The sequence below is a fragment of the Meleagris gallopavo genome, chromosome 20, assembly GCF_905368555.1.
Source record: "Meleagris gallopavo chromosome 20, MGAL_WU_HG_1.1, whole genome shotgun sequence".
In the NCBI taxonomy this organism is placed as follows: domain Eukaryota; kingdom Metazoa; phylum Chordata; class Aves; order Galliformes; family Phasianidae; genus Meleagris; species Meleagris gallopavo.
This window is the reverse complement of record NC_139423.1, coordinates 4,838,671-4,858,608: the sequence shown is the minus strand read 5'-3', so window position 1 is coordinate 4,858,608 and position 19,938 is coordinate 4,838,671. Positions and strand designations below refer to the sequence as shown.

Genomic DNA, 19,938 nt, shown 5'->3' with positions numbered 1-19,938 from the left:
AGCCAGGGGAGATTTAGGCTGGATGTTAAGTCCAGAGCCTCACCAGTGTTAACATCTGACCTAAATCTCCTCTTTTATCTCCCTTGTCATATCACTATCAGACCATGTAACAAGGCAGTCTCTCTCCTGCTTGTAAGCTCCCTTTACATACTGGAAGACCACAATAAGGTCTCCCCCCAGCCTTCTCCAAGCTAAACAAGCCCAGTTCCCTCAACCTTTATTCACAGGAGAGGTGCTCCAGCCCTCTGATCTGAGTAGCCCTCCTCTGGACCCACTCCAACAGCTCCACATCCTGCAAGGTACAACAGAGAAGTGGTCCAGAGCTCGTTAAGGAGTTAAGCTCCCACACCACAGCTTACTTCCAATGGTAGTGAGCATGGCAGCTCCAACTGCCTCCTGCTTTGCAGAGCTGACATCGTATAACGGAGCAGCACAGGCAATTATACATCCAATTAACATGCTCTAGTGATAGAAGCAGAGCTCTGCTCGTAATACCCCTTTGATCCATTGCTTCCCAAGGATGCTTAAGAGCTGCTGTGACAGAGACAGAATGGGAAAGTTCTGACATAGAGCTGGTTAAAATAGTTAAATAATTAGCTGCAAGTATTCTTCTCATCCATATTTCTGCCTCTGCACATCCAAGTCATCTAATTCTCATATGCTTTTTGTCTCTATGTCTAGAGAGACTAGTTTTCTGGATTACAGGGTGTAATGGTTCATTTTTGGTGAATAGAATGCATTAAAAGACAAAACATGTTATGACATTCTTAAATATTTACTTCATAGAATCATTTTACGTATGAGACAGTAGTTTAAGAAGCTGCATCCCAGTATATCTACAGAGCCTACTGTACTGTGAACAAGAGAAACCTTACAAGAAGCTTGAACACAAACAATCCTGCATTGTCATACAGAAGAATGTGGTCCTTTTTCAGCTCGATAAGCACCCTACCAGCATTAGGCATGACAAAGAAGCAGCAAACTCCATTTAGGATGGGAAGTGACTGCAGTATGGGACTTCTACTCAGTTTTGCTGCCATCAGTATGAAGTGCTGTCATTTTTGAACTGCAGTTTGCTACATAATCACTACCCAGCTTGTGCTGTCTGGAGTATCTGACAGGAGGCTGCTTTTAGTAGGAGGGGAAGAAAAGCTCTAGCAGAACTCAGAGATCACTGAGGATGAAGTCTCACCAAGTGCTTATGCAGCTTCACAACTTTTTGCTACGAGGAGGTTGAAAACAAGAACCCACCAAATGTTTTTTAAAAAGTGTTTATATAGATACCAGTGATCTCCAGAGCTATTAATGACATATCATTGAACCACAGGACATCTCAGTTCTAGTGAGCAGAACACCCAATGGAGAGGTAGAACATCCCACAACCTACCCTGCCACAAGTCCTCCAGGCTCTGTAACAGGCTGTCAGTATTACAGATGTTCCTGTTTTGAAACAGCCACTGTGCTGGACTTTGATCCAATTGCCTGCAGCACTCTTATTCCTGTGCTGGAATTTCATGGTCAAAGCACTGCCTTAGCAGATAAAGGAAAAGAAATTTAAGAACAAGCTGTTGGACTGTAGCAAGTAGTCAGCTTGTTTGCTCCTCTGTAAAATTAAATAAAATCATGCAAAGAGGACAATGTATCCAGTTGTTGAAAGGTTTGCTTTAAAAACAGAAAGCAGAGAATATTATATTACAGGAGGCTGACACCTACACTACATTTCATACTTGAATACGCTGCAGGTGTTTGCCTACACGATACCACTTTTCAAATGGGAAGAAGTTAAGCAACTAGCTGAAATGCACAGCTCAGCACAGCTGATAGAAATCTGAAACTTGCTAGGTCCGAATTCTAGCCATTAGTCATAGTTTCAGGTTATACAACATCATGCTATTATTCTCCACCAAACTCAGCCTCTAGCACTAAGCCTGCAAGTATTTTCTGAAGAGTTTGAAAGTAATCAGTGGTTTTACAAAATCATTTGTATGCTGTTCTTCACGTCAGGTATAGATTGCACAAAGGCAAAGTTGGGAGCAATAAAACTAAACATATGAAGTTTCAATTCTTCCATTTTCAAAACTAAGCCTATTTAACTTATAATCCAGCAGCAGGTGATATTGCTACAGCATTGGACTCCTGCTTTTCTATCAGCATACAGTTTCCTTTTACCAAGAGCTGGAATTACTTACTGAAACATTAAGATGTAGAGTAAAAATAAACACCGGTCTCAAAAGGTTACCTCAAGAAGCTGAAGTGGGGTAACCACAAACACACCATTAAAAGACCTCAAATGATATCATCAAAAACCTTCTTGGTGCTACAGCTATCTAGCATTCCTCCTCCCTCACAGGCAGTAAAGGATACAGCACAACTTCAAAAACAGGGTGTTTCATCAGCCAATGGGCGTGCTCTAGCTCACCTAACCTGCTGAGGGCAAAGGAGGAGAAACAGTTACCAACTAGTCTGGCAAATACTTCTTCAGTATCAAATACCAAGGGAATAGTCTTGGACCTAGCAGACCACCATCATATTCAACAGCCACTGCCATTCAGTGGTAAGAGTGCCAAGTCTGACAATCACCTCCATGGGAGGTACACAAAGACTGCTGGGAAGAACGTGCACTGTAAGCAACTCTCATGCAGTCCTGAGTCAGTTTACCCTTACATGGGGTTTTTCCCACGACAAAGGCTTTCACCCTTGTCTACCTTAGCAATTCCTGGACTTCTGGTGTTTACAAACAGACCATGTTTCAGCTCACAGGTGGAGGAGGCATAATACGGCATGCCACAGCAGTTCTTAAGTCCTGTTCACAAAGAAGACAAGCAGAAACTTCATCCCCCCATCACCATGGGACTGCAGTCTGCTTAAACATTCCAGCTTCAAGACAACGGTCTCTGAAAGCTGCTAACAGCAGTAAGAATGCTATCATTCTAAGTACTGTATTCGCCTAGGATGTATCCGAGCACAGATTCACATGATAAACAGGGCTCATGTGACATCAGATGAAAGCATAAAGTGACTTGTACAGCTATGACTGGAGCCATCATATGAAGAGCCACTGGACAAGAAACAGAAGATTTTCTTCTCTGGAATGTCCCAGGCTGCAGCTGAATAAATGCCTTCTTGCCATAATTACCCAGTCAGTCTTGCTTCTGTACAAAGTCTACCTCCTTCTTAGATACGTCTGTTTGTGTCCCAGAAGAAAAAAAAGCCCATCACAACTCTTGCTTTATGCAAAGTAGGTAGGATAAAGGTGTCAACGACTGGTCAAAAGTTATGACATCTTCTTATTGGGGCACCAAATAGTGTCAGGATAGAGAAGACAGTGGACAGATTTAAATCTGTGAAGGGAAAAAAATAAAAATAAAGTGAGACTGAAATTCTCCAGACCAGGAACATGCTAGTATTGAATGTGTAGCAGCCTACTACAGCAGAGAAGGTGGCTCTACCCACCTATAACAGTGATAAGATCTGGCATGAGAAAATAATCCCATAAGTGAGTTTGATCATCTTGCAGTTGAAAAACATAAACAAGACAGGGAGATCTTGTTTTGAAAGTGGACACTTACCTGGTTGGGTCTTGCTGAAGTCCAAACACTCCTCCCACACTCACAACATTGTGTTTGTTCTCGGGGTCCCCATAACTTAGAGTTACCTGGAAAAACAAATAAAAACTCAGAAACTGACACTACTACAGAAAAACAGAATAGGGATAGCATGATTATTAATGAGGTACGAAGAGACACTCTGAAGATCCTGATTTGAGTGGTGGGTTATATCTGAGAAACGATGGTCAGCTTTGACATTAGCAATATTGGCACTGGATGGTAGCTATCAGGTGGATCACTGCTCATCAAAAGGCAAGCAGGGAAAACAAACAAAGGAGCTAACGTTTCATTGCCTTAATGGACCAGATTAGTGGCAACCCGGTTTTGTAGGGTACCAATCCTGCTAAATAACATCTGTTCTTCCTCAGGCACAATCTGAAGTCTGCAGTTGCAGTGTCTTAGCAAAAAGGGAAAAGAGAAGCATTTGGATGTTAAATGGCATGCACAGGATTGTGTCAGCCAAACTTGGCAACAAAGTTTTGATCCCTGAAATTTCAACTCGTTGCTACTCCTCCATACAAGCACTGTATTTAGAAATCTGCAGGTACAAGAAGGCTATCTTCTGTCAAACTGCAGACCTGCATTTTGGGCAAGCTATCAGCCTCAGGGAAACCATGATGACCAAAAGGAGGTCAGATTCAGCCCACACTTAAGGTCCTTCACATGAAGGAAATTACACCCTGTCCCAAATGTACATCTGCACTGCCTAATAATATTGCCAAGAAAACACAAGCAAGCATTTTACAGGGGCAAAACGACACTTGTTTGTTCATAGCTGTCAATCGGTAAGAGGGAGACAAAGCACCAGGAAAGCCTCATAGCTCCATCTACTGCTGCCATTCCAGTAATTTAAGGAACAAAACAAACAAACCTGGGTCTGATTTATCCTGATTAAGTGTCTTGAGATTCAGGCAAGTCAGTCTTAAAAATGATCAGGCATTTAGTTATGCCTTAGTTATTGAAGAGGTACTTGCTATAGCTCTGATTCTAGTATTGTTAAGCAGCATGAATGAAGACAGAATTTGTTAGACAATACTTTCTCACACAACAGGCACACTAAATGTTGCCTTCTACAACTGCTGCTGCTGTGTCTCTTGGAAACTCAAAATGGACAAAATGGAGAACACTATATTTAGATGTCGTAGTGTAGTAAAACATATCCCTGAAAGAGAGGACATTATATGACCGAACTGCCTAGGGTAGAAGGATGCTTTGTACCTAAGTGAAGGAATTTGACAGGATACAGCTGAGCTGCTTGGCAGACATCATTCTCTGCCAACACGTACTAAGTTGATTCACAGGTTGCCTTCTGATCAGTCTGAGGTGTGATTACAGGAACAGGACACGAGGCTTAGCCCTACCTGTTGCAGCACAGACTCGCCCTGTAGTCTCTGCAGATTTTCCAGATGGGAATGGAACAATGGGCTGTGCAGCAGCTTTACTTCAAGCAGCCCTTCGATGATGTAGCCAATCGTGCAGTCATCAGGAAGACGCACTCTTTCTGCAGTACTGATGAAGTTACCCAGGCTGTGAGAGCACAGGAGACAAGATCAAACACACTTTAAAGTTTACCAAACATATTAATGGAGCTCAGCTAGGAGGAGTGTTTACCTGGCCCAGGGGCTCATCTTCAGAGCAAGACCTCTGCTGATACAGAATCCTGCTCCACCTGTGGCAAACCAGAATTTCACGCTTGTCTTCTGAAGAAGCAACAAGGAAAAAAAACACAAAAAAACACACACTAGTTACTGATAATCAGCTTTGCTCTGTTTGGCAGGGCAAGGAGGAGAACTTGAGGCTCTACTGGATATCGGACTGCACCTGAGTCAGAACAAGACTACAGACTAATTCTGCTTCTGCAGGCTGCTGAAAGCCTGATTAGCTGTTCTCTCTAATTAAATTCCACCTTGAAAATGACAGCAGGCATACCATCAGGTTTACACAACTGAGAGAGCACATGTGAAGTGGGAAACTACAGTGCCACTTCTAACAAATTCCAGATGTCCCCTGATGATTCTAGCCAAAGGCCACAGTCAGTTCAATCTTCCTGAGGAAATCACAGCTGTTTTGTTGGATGCTTGGCTCCAGGGAGACTGCTATGTTAAGCAGTTTTTCCTAACAAGGTGCTTTATAACTGACTTTCTGGCTAGTGAATTGATTCATTTTCATGCCTGTTAGCAGAGAGGACCTCTGAAAACTCATATTTCAGCTCATGAACCTTGTGACTGAGACACCTTTGCTTCTATATCCTGGAAACAAAATAACCAAGCATATTGAAAATGCTAGGCCTTCAATACCCAGAGAATCTATCACCCATCTGAGGTTGGTTCAAGCTGATAACAGTAGGATACTGCTCTTAACAGACCCACTTTTCAAAAATAAAACAAAACCACAACACCATCACAAAGCAAGAAGTATCAACCCCCAAAAACGATTAAAACAAAAGGAAGGGTTGAGATGGAGAGGCCCTACTCACCTCAGTGTGAGGGAGATCACCAACTTAAGTGAGCAAAGGAAGAGAAGCAGACATCCACCCAGGAGACAACTCTATTGTACATAAGCACGTGAGGTCAGATCAAAGGTACATTTAACCTGGCACTCTGTCTCTGACAGTGGCCATTACTTGCACGTTAAGTCATTTGTTTTTATGGTGGACCTATCAATTCTCATGGTTTTAAAAATAGAAAAGGCTCAGGCTGTAAAGCTGCTTACTGATCCATCGCTTTGGACGTGGTCAGCTGCTTCAATGGGATGGTCCAGACTCGGTCGCCCCACGTAGACATCCTGGCTGGGTGAGAAGGCAGATAAGAGACGCAAGAGAGTCCGTGGATTCACATAGTTGTCATCATCCACATGGCAAAACCACCTTCAAATAAACAAAAACAACAACAAAGTTACTGCAGAACTGTGACAAAGAAATGAGTTACAATTTTACAGCTGAGTTGTGGTCTTTCAGGCTTAGAGGAAATAGCACATCCTATTATACTGGAGAACATAACTTGAAAGCTGAAACCACCTATAGATCCTAAGTCTGCAGAGATGCTGAAGCCTTGCTAGGTTTCAGATGGTCTTTGTTTATAAGCATTGCTTCCTGCTGAACTATCTTCCTTATGCTCATCACTCTGTTTTAGCTAACGGAGCTGAAAGAAACAAAGTCAACCACAACACCTACTTTTGTCCAGATTCCAGGAATTTATCATATTCCACAGACATCTTGCAGCACAGAGCTTGCCGGGTGTGGACAGCAGAACAGTTGGTGTTGATCATATGATCCCCTATGGGGGGGAAAAAGAAATAAAAAAAAAAAATAAATCAGCCCCATTAAGTTTGGGAAGAATGAATGGTCCAAAAAAGACCAAGTATACATTTGGCACTATTACAGTATACTGAAACTGCATACTGTGTACACATGGAGAGTAAATGATAGGACAAGCAGGGCTCACAGGCTGTGCATATGGAATAAAGTTGTCAAGTATATAAAAATCACAGAATTGAGGGGGTTGGAAGGGAGATCATCTAGAACCAGCAGGTGCTCTAAAATAGGCTGCACAGGAAAACATCCAGGTGAGTTCTGAATATCTTCAGATATGTGGTTAGATTGCAGGGTGTGTAAACATGGCTATGAGACGGTATGCAAAGGAAGAACCTAATATAGCTTTGGACCAGAGAGACTGAAGCTTACTAACAGGAAGGAAGCATATGCAAAGGTGAACAAAATATTCATGAAGCTCCAAGCCTTTTGTCCAAAGGCCTTTGGTGCCTTAGGCACAGCCTACTTACTTTTTTCTGCTATCTTCCCTAATTGCTTGTACAGCACGAGATAAGGACTTCTAGGAAAAGTACGACCAACACAAAACTCATTTACGACAGACAGCAGCCTTCTGTGCCACACAGCTCACCTGCTTTCAGGCGCAGCTCTCGATCCTCCCAGTCTGTGAATATGAACGTCTGCAGAAGGCAAAAATAAGTTAAGAGAAAGACGTGTCCATAATTAAGGACTTCCAAAACCAGCATCTATTTTGCTCGGTTCCCTATTAGTGTCAGAACACTATTTTATCTTATGGATTTATTTCATATTAGGCATTGTAGGGGGAACCCCAGCACCTTCAGCTCTTTTCTTACTGGAGAAGTTGCCACACTGCAAACTGGAAGAAATATTTCAGAAAAACACCTGAAACACCGGTCTCCTTATCCCTGGGTACAGATAAAGTGTTTCCAAAATGAACGACCATCTTATTTGAGAATATTTTCCTCTGCAACTTCTCCTCTGCGTGGCTGGGAGCCACAACTCTTAAGCAAGCTAAAAGGAAAAGAATGAAAGTCAGAGTGCAAACTGTCAGACAATAACCCTGCCATGGCCCAACTGCTGGGCAAAACTGCATTAAGATGCTAGAATGTAATGAAATCCCTCAGCAAGGGAACAGGTTCTGTGTCAGTCTCTATAAAAGCCTCAATTACTGAATTACTTCATCCAAAACATTGGCATCTAAGCCAACATCAGCATCAAAGATCTCACACTACCACTGGGAAAAGTCCTCAAAACACGGTTTCTGTGTGGACTCAGATAGTGAGAAAACAGCAGAAATTCTCTCGTTGAGAACGAACTCAGCAATAGGCCCGGCACTCACCTGTCCTCTCGCCCGGGAGATCCAGGTTTGGAACAGCAGCTCCAGCCGGGTCTTGTGATACTTCCTCGTCGTTTTCACCGCAATAAAGATGTCCTTCAGCTCCAGGCTCTCCCTGCCCGAGCCGCCGGGCGGCCCCAGGCGGACCCTCCTCGCAGGCCACGGGCTGCCGCCGACGCTCCGGCCGCCCCCAGCCGCCCCCGAGCCGCCGCCTCGCTCCCCGGGCGCGCCGCTCCCCGCGGGCCGCGCCTCCCGCTTCGGGACGGCTCCGCTGGGCCCGGCGGGCGGCGGGCGGCGGCGGGGCGCGGCGGGGGGCTGCCCGCGGGGCAGCAGCAGGAGGAGGACGGCGGCGGCGGTGACGGACAGCAGGAAGCAGGCTCTGCGGAGCCCCAGGCAGGAGCCGCTCATGTTGCGGCCCCGCCGCCGCCCGCCCGCCTCATGGCCCCCGGGAGTCCCGCGGCCGGTTTCCCCCGCGGCCTCCACCGGACGGCTCCGGGACGCGGCGGAGCCCACGGAGGGCAGCGCCCGGGCGCTCCGGGCCGAGCCGCTGGCGCGAGAAGCCGCTCCGGCGCTAGGCCGGGCCAGACGGAGGGGTCTGGCGAGCGCGGCCGGTCCCCGCGGGCGGCGGGAGCCCCGCGAGGCCCCGGCCCGTCCGCGCCGCCGCCCGGTGCCAGCGGGGAGGAGCGGCGGGCCGCGGCCCCTTTAAGGGCTTCACCTGTCGGATGCGGTCTGGCCGCGCCGCGGGACCCGGAAGCGAAAGCCGGGCTGACGGTGGGGGCGGGGCGGTCGGCCGGAAGTGGCGGTCGCGAGGGAAGAATGCCGCTGCCCGTCCAGGTCTTTAACCTGCAGGTACGACGCGGCCCTTTCCCGCCGCTCCCGGTATCGCCGCTCCGTCGCGGCCGCGTTCGGTGTCGTTCCTGCGCGGCGTTCGCCGGCCGGTCCCGGTCCCGTCTCTCCGCGGCCTCCGTGCGGCGCGCCGCGGCCTTTCCCGTCGGCCCAGCGCCGCCGTTCCGTCGCGCTCCCGGGCGGCTCCGCTCTCGCGGTCGATGCGCCGCGGTCGCCCGTCGGTTCGCCGAGATCCGCCCGCGTCGCGTGGAGCGGCTCCAACCGAGCGGCCCTCGGCGGTTTGTGGCGTCGTAGGTGGGGCCGGGCGGGCAGAAGTGCCGTGGAACGGCGGGCGGAGAGGAGCGGAGCGGAGCGGAGGGCGCTGCGGAACGCGGGTGAACCCGAAGGGACTCGGCGCCCTTCTGTGTCCGCACCGCGAGTCGCCCGGCTTCCATCCCTCAACGGGCACCGGGGCAGCTCCGGTACTTCGGTAGCGCCTTCCTCCCAGGTGCTGCGGGAGGCTGCGGCCCGTTCGTTGCGTTACGAGGTTCCTGCCCACACGACGCTCCCGTGGGCTCAGAATTGTGGCGAGAGAGCATCTTTTTTTTTTCTATTTAAATTGTGCGGATTTCTTAAATAAGCCTTCTCTCTTCCTTTCAAAATGAAGGCTTAGCTTGAAAGCGTCTGAGTGTATGTGTCTGAGTGGGACTTGCTGTGGTTTTCTGTGCCTGGGAGTTTAGGAGGAAGGTGGAGTGGTGACCTGCCAGCTTAGTGAGGTTCTTTGCTATGAGAGCAGTGAGGTGCTGGAACAGCTGCCCAGAGAGGCTGTGGATGCCCCGTCCATCCCTGGAGGTGTTCAAGGCCAGGTTGGATGGGGCCCTGGGCAGCCTGGGCTGGTATTAAATGTGGAGGTTGGCAGCTCTGCCTCTGCCTGGGGGTTGGAGCTTGGTGATCCTTGAGATCCCTTCCAAGCCGGGCCATGCCGTGGTTCTGTATAAATCTTTGGGTTTCTCCAGCTGCAGTTATTGGTAGTTTCCATAATAGTGATCCCTAAGGTGTCAGGGTCAGATTTTTGCTATGCCAGGCAAGTGCAGTGTAAAAAAAGCAACCTTACTGTTGTGATAAAAGAAAAAAAGATGGATGCAAATGGAAAAAAAGTAATAGTACAGTGACTTAAATGGCTTTATGCACCGTTTTTTTCTGAGTTGCTGAACAATCAGACTTTCCTTTGGGCTCCCCCTCTCTTTCCTTCAAGGAGAAAATAGCAAAGTAGGAAACCAACTCATCTAAACTTCATTTATTTTTGCTTCAGGGTTTAGGAGGCTTTCCATCAGTGCTGAGATATGTACATGTTTGCTACTTAGCAGTCTGAGCTGTGCTGCTCTTCTGCACTCTGACAACAGCAGCAGGATAATTCAAGAGATGGCAGATTTTCACAGTGCAGATTCATTTTTCCAGTGTCTCCATTGTGTTCTTCATGTTTCTTTAGACTTTATAATGTGTAACAGTTGTCTTCTCTTCCCCCCCACCTCAAAGTTTTACTTCTAAGCATTAAAGCAGCTTTCAGAGGGTCTGATGAGTTTTTGTGAGTACTCTTCTTTACTGTTTTGAGCTTCATGAGCTGAGTGTTAATGCCTGCTCTTGCACAAGGCAGAGAAATGCAGTGTAATGTGGAATTTAGCATGCATCCCTGAGGTGCTTTGTAGAATCAGATTTATTGATTTCTTCAGCTTGTTGTTTGATGATCTAGCAAACCAAGTCAAATGCTCTGTGTCAATGGTGAGCTTATTTAGAAAAAGCTTCATTCTGAGCAGCAGTGTTGGCAGAGAAAAGTCCTAAACCTTTCTAAGAGTTGAGGTTGTGGGGTTTGTTGGTTTGTTTTTTTTTTCTTCTTTCCATTACTAAAATTTGGTTTGTGTTTCACCAAATACATCCAGTCACAGCTTATTAATTTGAGCAGGAAACAACCAGGTCTGACCACGTTTTGCTGTTCTAGGGTGCAGTGGAGCCCATGCAGATCGATGTGGATCCTCAAGAAGACCAACAAAATGCACCTGATATCAACTATGTGGTGGAAAACCCCACTCTGGTAGGTGCTGGTTGTGGGCTGAAGGACTGCATTTCTGATGTAGCTTCTTCCTTTCAGTTTTCTAAGAAACTTCATTTTCCCTTTTGTCAAATTGTTATTTAGAGATGAATGCATTTCCTTTATGCACAGTGGGGTAGGAATAGTGATGAGCCCTTCTGTGATTTCCTTCATGTGATCATTCACTCTTTATTGCACAGATGTATATATTTTTTTTTTTGTGGCCTGGCACCTTGTTTGATTTCTGGCCTTTCAGTTCAGTTCTGAAGCTAAAGAGATGGGAGTGATTGTGTTGCAACCTTCTTGCCTTTCTTACTGCTGCAACATCTAAGCATTCCACAAAATTTAGTGGTTTTATTTTCACCATAACTGTGTGATGTGAAAAACCATAATTCCCTTCTGATGCTCAAATAACTGAGGAGTGAAATGAAATTACTGCATGGTTACAGCAGTGTTACGCAGCATCACACATGAATGTGTGGAAGAAAGAATGCTCCTGCCTTTGTATTTTTGGATTCTTCATCTGATAAAGCAGGAATTCTAAAGCCAGATTTGCTGTGTGTGCAGTCCTGTTTCAGTCTCAGAGCAAGATAAGTCTTGGCACTGAATCAAGCAAGAATCATGTTAGAAAATGATGCCCTAACATCAATAGCACATCAGGCACGTGGGGATGCCTAAATGGACATGATATGGGATGTACATTAAGCGTGGACAGGCAGCCTGAGCTCTGGGCTGGGCTTAACAATTGTTACATATTCAGGATTTAAACCTCAGATCCTTCCTCAGGAGTAAGAGGTCCTTATAGTTCTCAAAGGAGATATTTTAAGAGCAAAAGAATGCAAATTGTCATTTGGAAGTGATTTTTTTAAAGGAAGAGCTGTGTCTGATTTAGGGAAATTCAGTTCAAATGATGGCATCTTGACAAAATTATTAACAGGTTAGGTTATTAACTGAGCAGCTTTAATTAGCAGTAGCACTACAGAAAATAAATATTTATTTCTTCTGAATTTGCAGTACATTACAATTGACTTACACTTGAAGAAAGGAGAAATGGAATAACATTACCCGACTTCTTCTATCTCTGAATCATATTGGTCTCCATGTAGGAGGCAAGACTGCAGGAAATCCTGTGTGGGTCATGTTGTAGTGTCTTAATTCAGTGTTGCCATCTTTGCCTTCTAAGCCTGAGCTCTGTCTGCAGGACTTGGAGCAATATGCATCCAGTTACAGCGGTCTGATGAGGATTGAGCGGCTGCAGTTTATTGCTGACCACTGCCCACAGCTGCGGGTGGAAGCTCTCAAGATGGCTCTGTCATTTGTCCAGAGAACTTTCAATGTTGATGTGTATGAAGAAATCCACAGGAAGCTGTCTGAGGCCACCAGGTACTGAGAGCACAGCAGGTCTGTGGAGCTTTTTCACTGAAGACAGGTGTTTAATTGTGGAGAACTTTACATGTGTAGTGCCAAAATGTTCCTTAGACATCTTATCTCATTCTGAAGTCGTAGTGTTTTAAAGGGCTACAGGTAGATATGGAGAGAAGTTTAATCCTTGCAACTGCTTCAGGTATTAATGAACACTTCCTAGGCAAATTATGGAATTGAAGGTTATTCTAGATGATAGAATCACAGACTGGCCTGGGTTGAAAAGATCCACAGTGATCAGCCAGTTTCAACCCCCTGCTATGTGTAGGTCACCAACCAGCAGCCCAGGCTGCCCAGAGCCACATCCAGCCTGGCCTTGGATGCCTTCAGGGATGGGGCATCCACAGCCTCCTTGGGCAACCTGTTCCAGTGCCTCACCACCCTCTGGGTGAAAAACGTCCTCCTAATATCCAACCTAAACCTCCCCTTTCTCAGTCTAAAACCACAGATGTTCTTGTATTAATGAATTAAAATCTCATCTAAATATTTGCCTCTCTCTTTCTTTCTCTCTGTTTCTTTCGTTCTCCACTGCCTTTGTTTTCTCTTTGCTCTCTTTGGTGCATGTGGTGGTACTGTTTTTAGGGAAACAGTGGCAGGTACTTTTCAGGTATTTGTTCAGAAAAGTTTGCAGGGTATTAATCAGATCAAACTCTTTCAGAGAGCTGCAGAATACACCTGATGCTGTCCCTGATAGTGGAATTGAACCTCCTCCTCTTGACACAGCTTGGGTTGAAGCTACACGCAAAAAAGCTCTTCTTAAACTGGAGAAACTTGACACAGATCTGAAAAATTACAAAGGGAACTCCATCAAAGAGAGTATCAGGTGAGATGCAGAAGGCTCTGCTGGAGCAAGGAAGAGCATTTTGCTCCTCCAGGCACCTAACACGGAATGTCAGCTGCATTCAGTGCCTTAGGTCAGTGTACTGAGTTACTTGTTCAGAACAAACTCAGTATCCCTTTTTTCCCCTGCTCTTTCTAAGCACGCAGTTCATTACTATTTTAATTCTGTGCTCCAGGAGAGGCCACGATGATTTAGGTGATCATTACCTTGACTGTGGGGACCTCAGCAACGCTCTCAAGTGTTACTCACGAGCCCGGGATTACTGCACCAGTGCTAAGCATGTGATCAACATGTGTCTCAATGTCATCAAGGTAGGAAGGCCTGCAGGGAGTGGTATGTGGAGTCCTGACATCTGCTATGGAGCCCACCTGCACCTTTCATGTCCACAAGTATATTACTTGGTGATAAACACCATTTACTCATGCCTATTCTATGCTGTTCCTGGCTCTCTGCAGGTCAGTGTCTACCTCCAAAACTGGTCTCATGTTCTGAGCTATGTGAGCAAGGCTGAGTCTACGCCAGAAATTGCAGAAGTAAGGTCCTGCTTTTTAATTTGCATGAATTTTCCCTTTGTTTTCTGTCTCCAAAGTTTGTAAAATAGTTTATTCAATTCTCTCTTTTACGAATTGTTTCCTCTAAGACTTCCTTCATCTTACAGTCTATTCTTCCTCTTATCCAGTCACTCCCTGTCTCCTATACTATTCCTTTTGAGATTCATTGTTAATTATCTCCCATGATACGCATGAATGAAATCTTGCTCATGGCAAAAGCAGAGAGACTTCTTGTCCTCAGTTTGTTCCATGTTTCCTGAGATTGATAGGTGAAGTTATCTTGCAGTTGAGATTTGCAAGTCAGTTACTAAGGTGAAATATCTCAAGGATATAATCAAAATGGTTTTCAAGCTGCTTGTTCACTACTGCTTTTTTTCATCCTGTAGCAAAGAGGAGAAAGAGACAGCCAGACACAAGCAATTCTCACTAAGCTGAAATGTGCAGCAGGTGAGCAAGTCCTTCAGTTTCCTCTGTTTTTTTGTTTTTTGTTTTATGCCTGGTTTTCTTCTTTTCTGTCTGTAGGAATCTTAAACAACAGAATATGCTTGATTTATTTTATCCTCTCATATCCGATTATTTTCTTACCAGAAATGCAAAATTTAATAAAGCTTAATGAGATGGAACTCTCATTTATGTATTTTAAAGGATGCTGGCTACTGTCTGAGAATCATGCTTCACTTCAATAGAGAAGGCATTAGCAACTCTAGGGGTGCATGTTCTACTCCCTTTTACAGTTTTTACAGTGAGAGATTTCACACTTTTTTTTGGTTAATTTGTATTCTATCATAAACAGAGAATTATCTTTTCCTCATTTCCAGGCTTGGCTGAACTAGCTGCACGGAAATACAAACAGGCAGCAAAGTGCTTCTTGTTGGCATCATTTGATCACTGTGATTTCCCTGAGGTGAGGACCATGAGGGAGCTGCATGGGCTTGGAGGGAATGTAATTCTTCTAAATAGTAGTTTGTAAAATTCAGGTACTGTGGTTATCCTCACAGCACTCCAGTATGGTTTGGTGATACTGTGAACAATCTCTTACAAAAAAAAACAAAAAAAAAGCCCCAAAAAACCACAACTGAACAAATAACTCTGGCCTTGCGTGCTCTGAATGGGCTGCTTTAGGTCATGTAGGTATTGTCTGTGAAATCTGTGTACCTGCCATACCCGATCAAAAGACTGGCTGCTGGAATTGACTTCTGCTCTTAGCAGTGGACAGTCACAGCTCAGCTTCTGGAATACCTGAGAGCATGCTGTGCTTCCACTGCGTTTGGCAAATGATCTCATTATTGGGTAAAGAAAAGGCCTAGAGTAGAATACTTAATTCCAACCTTCTGCCATTTCATTAGTCAGTCACAGTGTTGCCATTCAGAGGTGCTCTCTCAATCTCTCTCTCTAGCTGTTATCTCCTAGCAATGTAGCTGTGTATGGTGGTCTCTGTGCCCTCGCTACCTTTGATCGTCAGGAACTGCAGAGGAATGTTATCTCCAGCAGGTGGGTGATGCTTTGTCAGGAGCCACGGGACATCCTTTGTAGGTATGGCACTTTGAGTATGGGTTCTGGAAAGACTAGTAGCTCTCATACTGGAGAGACAGAATAACTGAACTGTGATTTGGCTTTAGTGTTAGGTGAAGTTTCCCTGGCAAAACGCAGTGGTTAATCATAGCTGGTGCTCTAACAGAAATTTCCAACCTCAGTCAAATCCAACATATGCATTGCCCTGCTTCCTGTCACCATTAGTGGCCCAGGTCAAGTACTCAAGAGTGATGGAGTCCTGTAAGAGGCAGCTGTTGGACCGTTTACCTTGATATGAGTTCTATGCTAATCATATTAATAGAGCTTAACAGTTAATACAACTTAAAATGTATTCAAACTATGACAGATGTGAGGTTAATAGAATTACAGGCTTTGGAAAAATAAATATTTGTGTGTCATAGATTGAATGACTGTGCTGCTGAATTCATTACAACTAAGGACATGGAAGCAATGATTTGAAGATGATGTGGAAAAAGGATTGTTACCCTGACTGTTTTATTGGCTGAATCATGGGACGAGGTCCCAGGGGTGGGGTGGAGAAGTGGGGGAGAACTGAGAAGCAGTGTGCATTCTGAAGGTCTCTCACACTTAAGATAGATCATCTTCCCAAGGCTGTTGTGTTGTATACTGAGTTTGCATTGTGTGTGCTGTGTTCAGAGTAAGGCTGTGCTTTGCAAGGGGTCATAAAGCTGGCTAGCACACAGTGCTCTGCACACACAGATGTGGCCTCTGGTTGTATAGCTCAATTCTGAGTTCTCGATTTCTGCTACTTGGTTTGATCAAATTCTGGCTTCTTTTACCACAGCTCTGATGTTACATCTCTGTCTTCCAGGCTCCCAGCCCTCCTGCACAGGGGCTCTCTGGTCTGTTAGGGAGTCAGTTCTTGGAATGCCCAGATGATAGTTGGAATTTGTGATCTTGCACTTTGGAGTGATGAGGTTGTGGGGTGAGAAGTGGTGGGTTTCAAGCTCTGATCGCTGCCATGTTTATCTGTAGTTCCTTCAAATTGTTTTTGGAGCTGGAGCCACAGGTTCGTGACATCATCTTCAAGTTTTATGAATCTAAATATGCTTCATGCCTGAAGATGCTGGATGAGATGAAGGTGAGTTGCAGGGGAGAGGTGCAAGAACAGACTCCAACAGTTTCCTTCCCCGTGTCTTTTGTGAGAAGCAGTAACTAATGTTTCCTGTTCATCTTTTCTGTGGTGTCTTCTACCTCCTGACGTGGTAGATGGAAACAGAGAGTAGTTTAGGTGCAGATGGTGAGGAGAAATTATGCAGTTTTTTAAACGAGTATTGAGTTCTTTGGTAGATTGCAAATTCTCTCGTTCATTCTTGTCTTTTTGCTTTTTGTTTTTTCTTTGGAGTTAAGTATATTTATATTTTTAAGAACATAGGAATAATGTATTTTTTCTACATTGTGCCTGAGCTTCTGATGTGTGTTTTTGCACAGGACAACCTGCTGCTGGATATGTACCTTGCACCTCATGTCAGGACACTTTATACTCAAATTCGAAATCGTGCCCTAATTCAGGTAATTGTTGCTGTAATCCTAAGAGGTGGATAAGCAGTGAGATAGGCCATCTCTGTGTCACTGTTTTTCTATGGTGTTTCAGAGGATGGGGAGTCCCCTTGGTAACTGAATATTTTCTTATTCCTAGTACTTCAGCCCCTATGTGTCAGCAGATATGCACAAGATGGCGACTGCTTTTAATACCACAGTGGCTGCTCTGGAAGATGAGCTTACTCAGCTGATTTTGGAGGGGCTGATCAATGCCCGAATAGACTCGCACAGTAAGGTGAGTGCATCTGAGCCGCAGATTGTGGATTGAACAGCTGTCCTAAGATTGGAAAAATTCTCTCTTCCTAGGATACTTTGAAATTGCATTCATCCACTGTGAATGGTGTTTTCAGTAGGGCTGATCTCCAGTCTCTGTGATACACCGGCTTTGTTCCACAGTGCAGAAAGGGCTTCCTGCTATGGGAGCCCTGTTGTAGCTCCTGCATACAGTGTCTGTGTTGGTTGCAGATTCTTTATGCTCGAGATGTAGACCAGCGCAGCACAACTTTTGAGAAGTCTTTACTCATGGGCAAAGAGTTCCAGCGACGTGCCAAAGCCATGATCCTACGAGCTGCAGTGCTGCGCAACCAGATACACGTCAAGGTATGGCCGTGGTACATAGGATTCAGGGCAGGGGTACAGTTAGCATTATTATTTTCCCCAGAAACTGTTGAGGTTGATACATCAGCAGGGGAGTGGATTAAGTGTTGTCATGGGTGAACAAATCGTGATGATATCAAATATGAAATGAGAAGAAGAAACAAGAATTTCTAGCCAGTACACTGAACTGCTGGTATGATTCAGAATGTCCTTTGAAGTTAATGTGCTTGAGTTGATTCCAATTCATTCTGCCCAATTCATGATGCACATACCTTTTATCTTACCAAAACCAAAGAAACTTGAAGCAACTTTTTTAGTAGAGGAAATAAAACAATGCATGAATTGTTTGCAGTATTCCTTCCAGGATGCAAAGAATGCCAGTAGGGAGGATAGGACACAGAATGTATTCAGTTCTGTAGTACATTCATCTCTGTGATAACCAAGTGCCAGATAAGATTCAACTTCAGCAGCCAGCAGCATCTTGTATGCAGGAAACAAAGAGTGGTTTAAAGCTTCTGGTTCGACTTGTATAGGAACTGTGAACTTGAACTGTATAAATTGTAAACACAAAGCTTTTGCAAATTTGTCACTATGAATTTGAGGATATACTCATCTTCTGCTGTTACCCTGCTTGTTGTCACCTGTGTTTCCTTTGCTCTGTTTGAAAGAACATGAGGGATATCACTAACTAGGATGTGTTTTGGTCTTTTTGTTGCAGTCTCCTCCGAGAGAAGGTAGCCAAGGGGAACTTACTCCAGCTAACAGCCAGTCCAGAATGAGCACCAACATGTGATAAACTTCATGCATTACCAAAAGAAATGGTCCCTCTGGGACTTTGTCCAGTGTCACACCCACAAACTGCTGAGCTTCACAAACTGTTCCTGCCTCCCTCACTTTGTGCTTGGATTGAGAGGGTCAGGGCTGATGGTGAATAATATGAATATTCCAATAACTTCAGTTCTCCTTGAAAAGAAAATCTTTCTCAAAACGGCGTCCCTGCAATGGGTCATCATTTCAGGTTTACTAGAATTCTCCCTTCCTTCTCCTTTATCAGTCACTCCATAGAGTGTTGGCAGATTATTTATACAGATGCTGATTTGAGGTTGGTTCAGCTGCTGTTAGTTTTCTTGTTTCTGAGCTGCAAAAAACAGGTAGTGTTAAGCTGAACGGGCGGGAGTGATCTGAGATGAATTTCACTGGTAGGAAAGTATTGCCTTGTTTCTGAGCAATGCTGTGCTTTCTCTTTATTTCAAATAAACTCTTTGAAGTATGTTGCTCTCAATTATGGAACTGGAGTTCTGGTTGGAGATGCGATTCTTTTGAGAAACTCTCAGTGGGTTTTTTTGTTGTTGTTGTTTTTTTTTTTAACATACACCTAAACATGTGGCACTGTTTCCATGCATTCAGTCTCAGGCTTTTATTTTAGGGTGTTACGTGTACGTAGATCCATGTTTTTTCTCTTTTGGTCTCTGTTTTCAAAGACTGTTTCCTGATGTGTTTCCACTTGTGCATGACCTGGCTTTGGGATTCAACCTTACCATAGAAGTAAATCTCTTCCTTGTGTAAATGCTGCTGCTCTGCTCATACTGCCATAATATGTGATGGTTTCCCAACACGTGCAGCACTTCTGACAGCATAGATAAATGCCATAGAATACCATGCAGGTCTTGGAGCAGAGCTTAAAACAGTCAATCCAGGTGCTGCTCTGCAAGTGCATTTATTCCCATTTTCCTTTTATAAAGGGTTTAAAGTTGGCAGCCCAGGTGTGTGTGTATGTGTTTTATGTTAATGAAAGGAGACATGCACTGTTTTTTCTGAAGTCATTGCAGCTTTGCATTCATCTTATCCATAAGGTAAGCTGAGAATTTGGGTCCAGCCCTGACTGGTCTGGCAACTGACTACAGATGTTATTGTTCATCTTTTTAATAATAATAATAAATGTTGTTATACCTAGTGCATTAAACAGCAGGGTTGAAAAATTTATTTTTGGAGTGTTTGGAGTTTTCTGTTAAAACTTAATTTCTAGGTGTCCTGATCTCAAGCTACCAAATTTCTGCTCAGGTTGGAGGTGTTTTATAGGCTGCTGTACGTTGCCTTCTGGTCTGGTTGGAGATGTAGCTTGGATGAACTATGAAGGAAGTGCTGTTTGAGGGAACATTCTAACAACAGAAATCCTGGTCTGGGTACGTGCAGCTGTAAAATTGTGACAGTGCTCTTTTTATGACTCAGATACTGAAAGTGGAAACAATAGTTTGTGTGATGTCTTTGGTTAATTGACTTCTGAGGT

General features: G+C 44.7%; 2 protein-coding genes across 2 annotated transcripts; one reads left to right on the top strand and one right to left on the bottom strand.

Moving 5' to 3' along the window:
* Positions 1-756: 756 nt before the first annotated feature.
* On the bottom strand, positions 757-8,641 carry RFNG (RFNG O-fucosylpeptide 3-beta-N-acetylglucosaminyltransferase). The gene is made up of 8 exons (XM_003211472.4): positions 8,237-8,641; positions 7,508-7,556; positions 6,781-6,883; positions 6,321-6,474; positions 5,220-5,308; positions 4,970-5,135; positions 3,570-3,655; positions 757-3,341 (listed from the first exon to the last, which is right to left on the bottom strand). Exons 1-8 carry the CDS (start codon positions 8,639-8,641, stop codon positions 3,275-3,277), a joined length of 1,119 nt encoding a protein of 372 aa, XP_003211520.3. The 3' UTR covers positions 757-3,274.
* Positions 8,642-8,671: 30 nt separating this feature from the next.
* GPS1 (G protein pathway suppressor 1) lies at positions 8,672-19,634 on the top strand. The gene is made up of 14 exons (XM_085240121.1): positions 8,672-9,082; positions 11,055-11,147; positions 12,346-12,527; positions 13,225-13,389; positions 13,583-13,718; positions 13,863-13,940; positions 14,345-14,405; positions 14,777-14,862; positions 15,355-15,449; positions 16,488-16,593; positions 16,944-17,024; positions 17,152-17,289; positions 17,520-17,654; positions 18,370-19,634. Exons 1-14 carry the CDS (start codon positions 8,672-8,674, stop codon positions 18,442-18,444), a joined length of 1,842 nt encoding a protein of 613 aa, XP_085096247.1. The 3' UTR covers positions 18,445-19,634.
* The last annotated feature ends 304 nt before the right edge of the window (positions 19,635-19,938 follow it).

What these genes read in the sequence shown, in the direction of transcription:
- RFNG (XM_003211472.4), bottom strand. Translation starts at nt 8,641, where the DNA reads ATGAGCGGCTCCTGCCTGGGGCTCCGCAGAGCCTGCTTCCTGCTGTCC. An exon ending in TTCCTGGAATCTGGACAAAA is followed by an intron (nt 6,475 to 6,780) that starts GTAGGTGTTGTG and finishes GTTTATTTGAAG; the next exon opens with GTGGTTTTGCCATGTGGATG. An exon ending in AAGATGAGCCCCTGGGCCAG is followed by an intron (nt 5,136 to 5,219) that starts GTAAACACTCCT and finishes GTGCTCTCACAG; the next exon opens with CCTGGGTAACTTCATCAGTA.
- GPS1 (XM_085240121.1), top strand. Translation starts at nt 8,672, where the DNA reads ATGGCCCCCGGGAGTCCCGCGGCCGGTTTCCCCCGCGGCCTCCACCGG. An exon ending in TGGTGGAAAACCCCACTCTG is followed by an intron (nt 11,148 to 12,345) that starts GTAGGTGCTGGT and finishes CTCTGTCTGCAG; the next exon opens with GACTTGGAGCAATATGCATC. An exon ending in GAATAGACTCGCACAGTAAG is followed by an intron (nt 17,290 to 17,519) that starts GTGAGTGCATCT and finishes TGTTGGTTGCAG; the next exon opens with ATTCTTTATGCTCGAGATGT.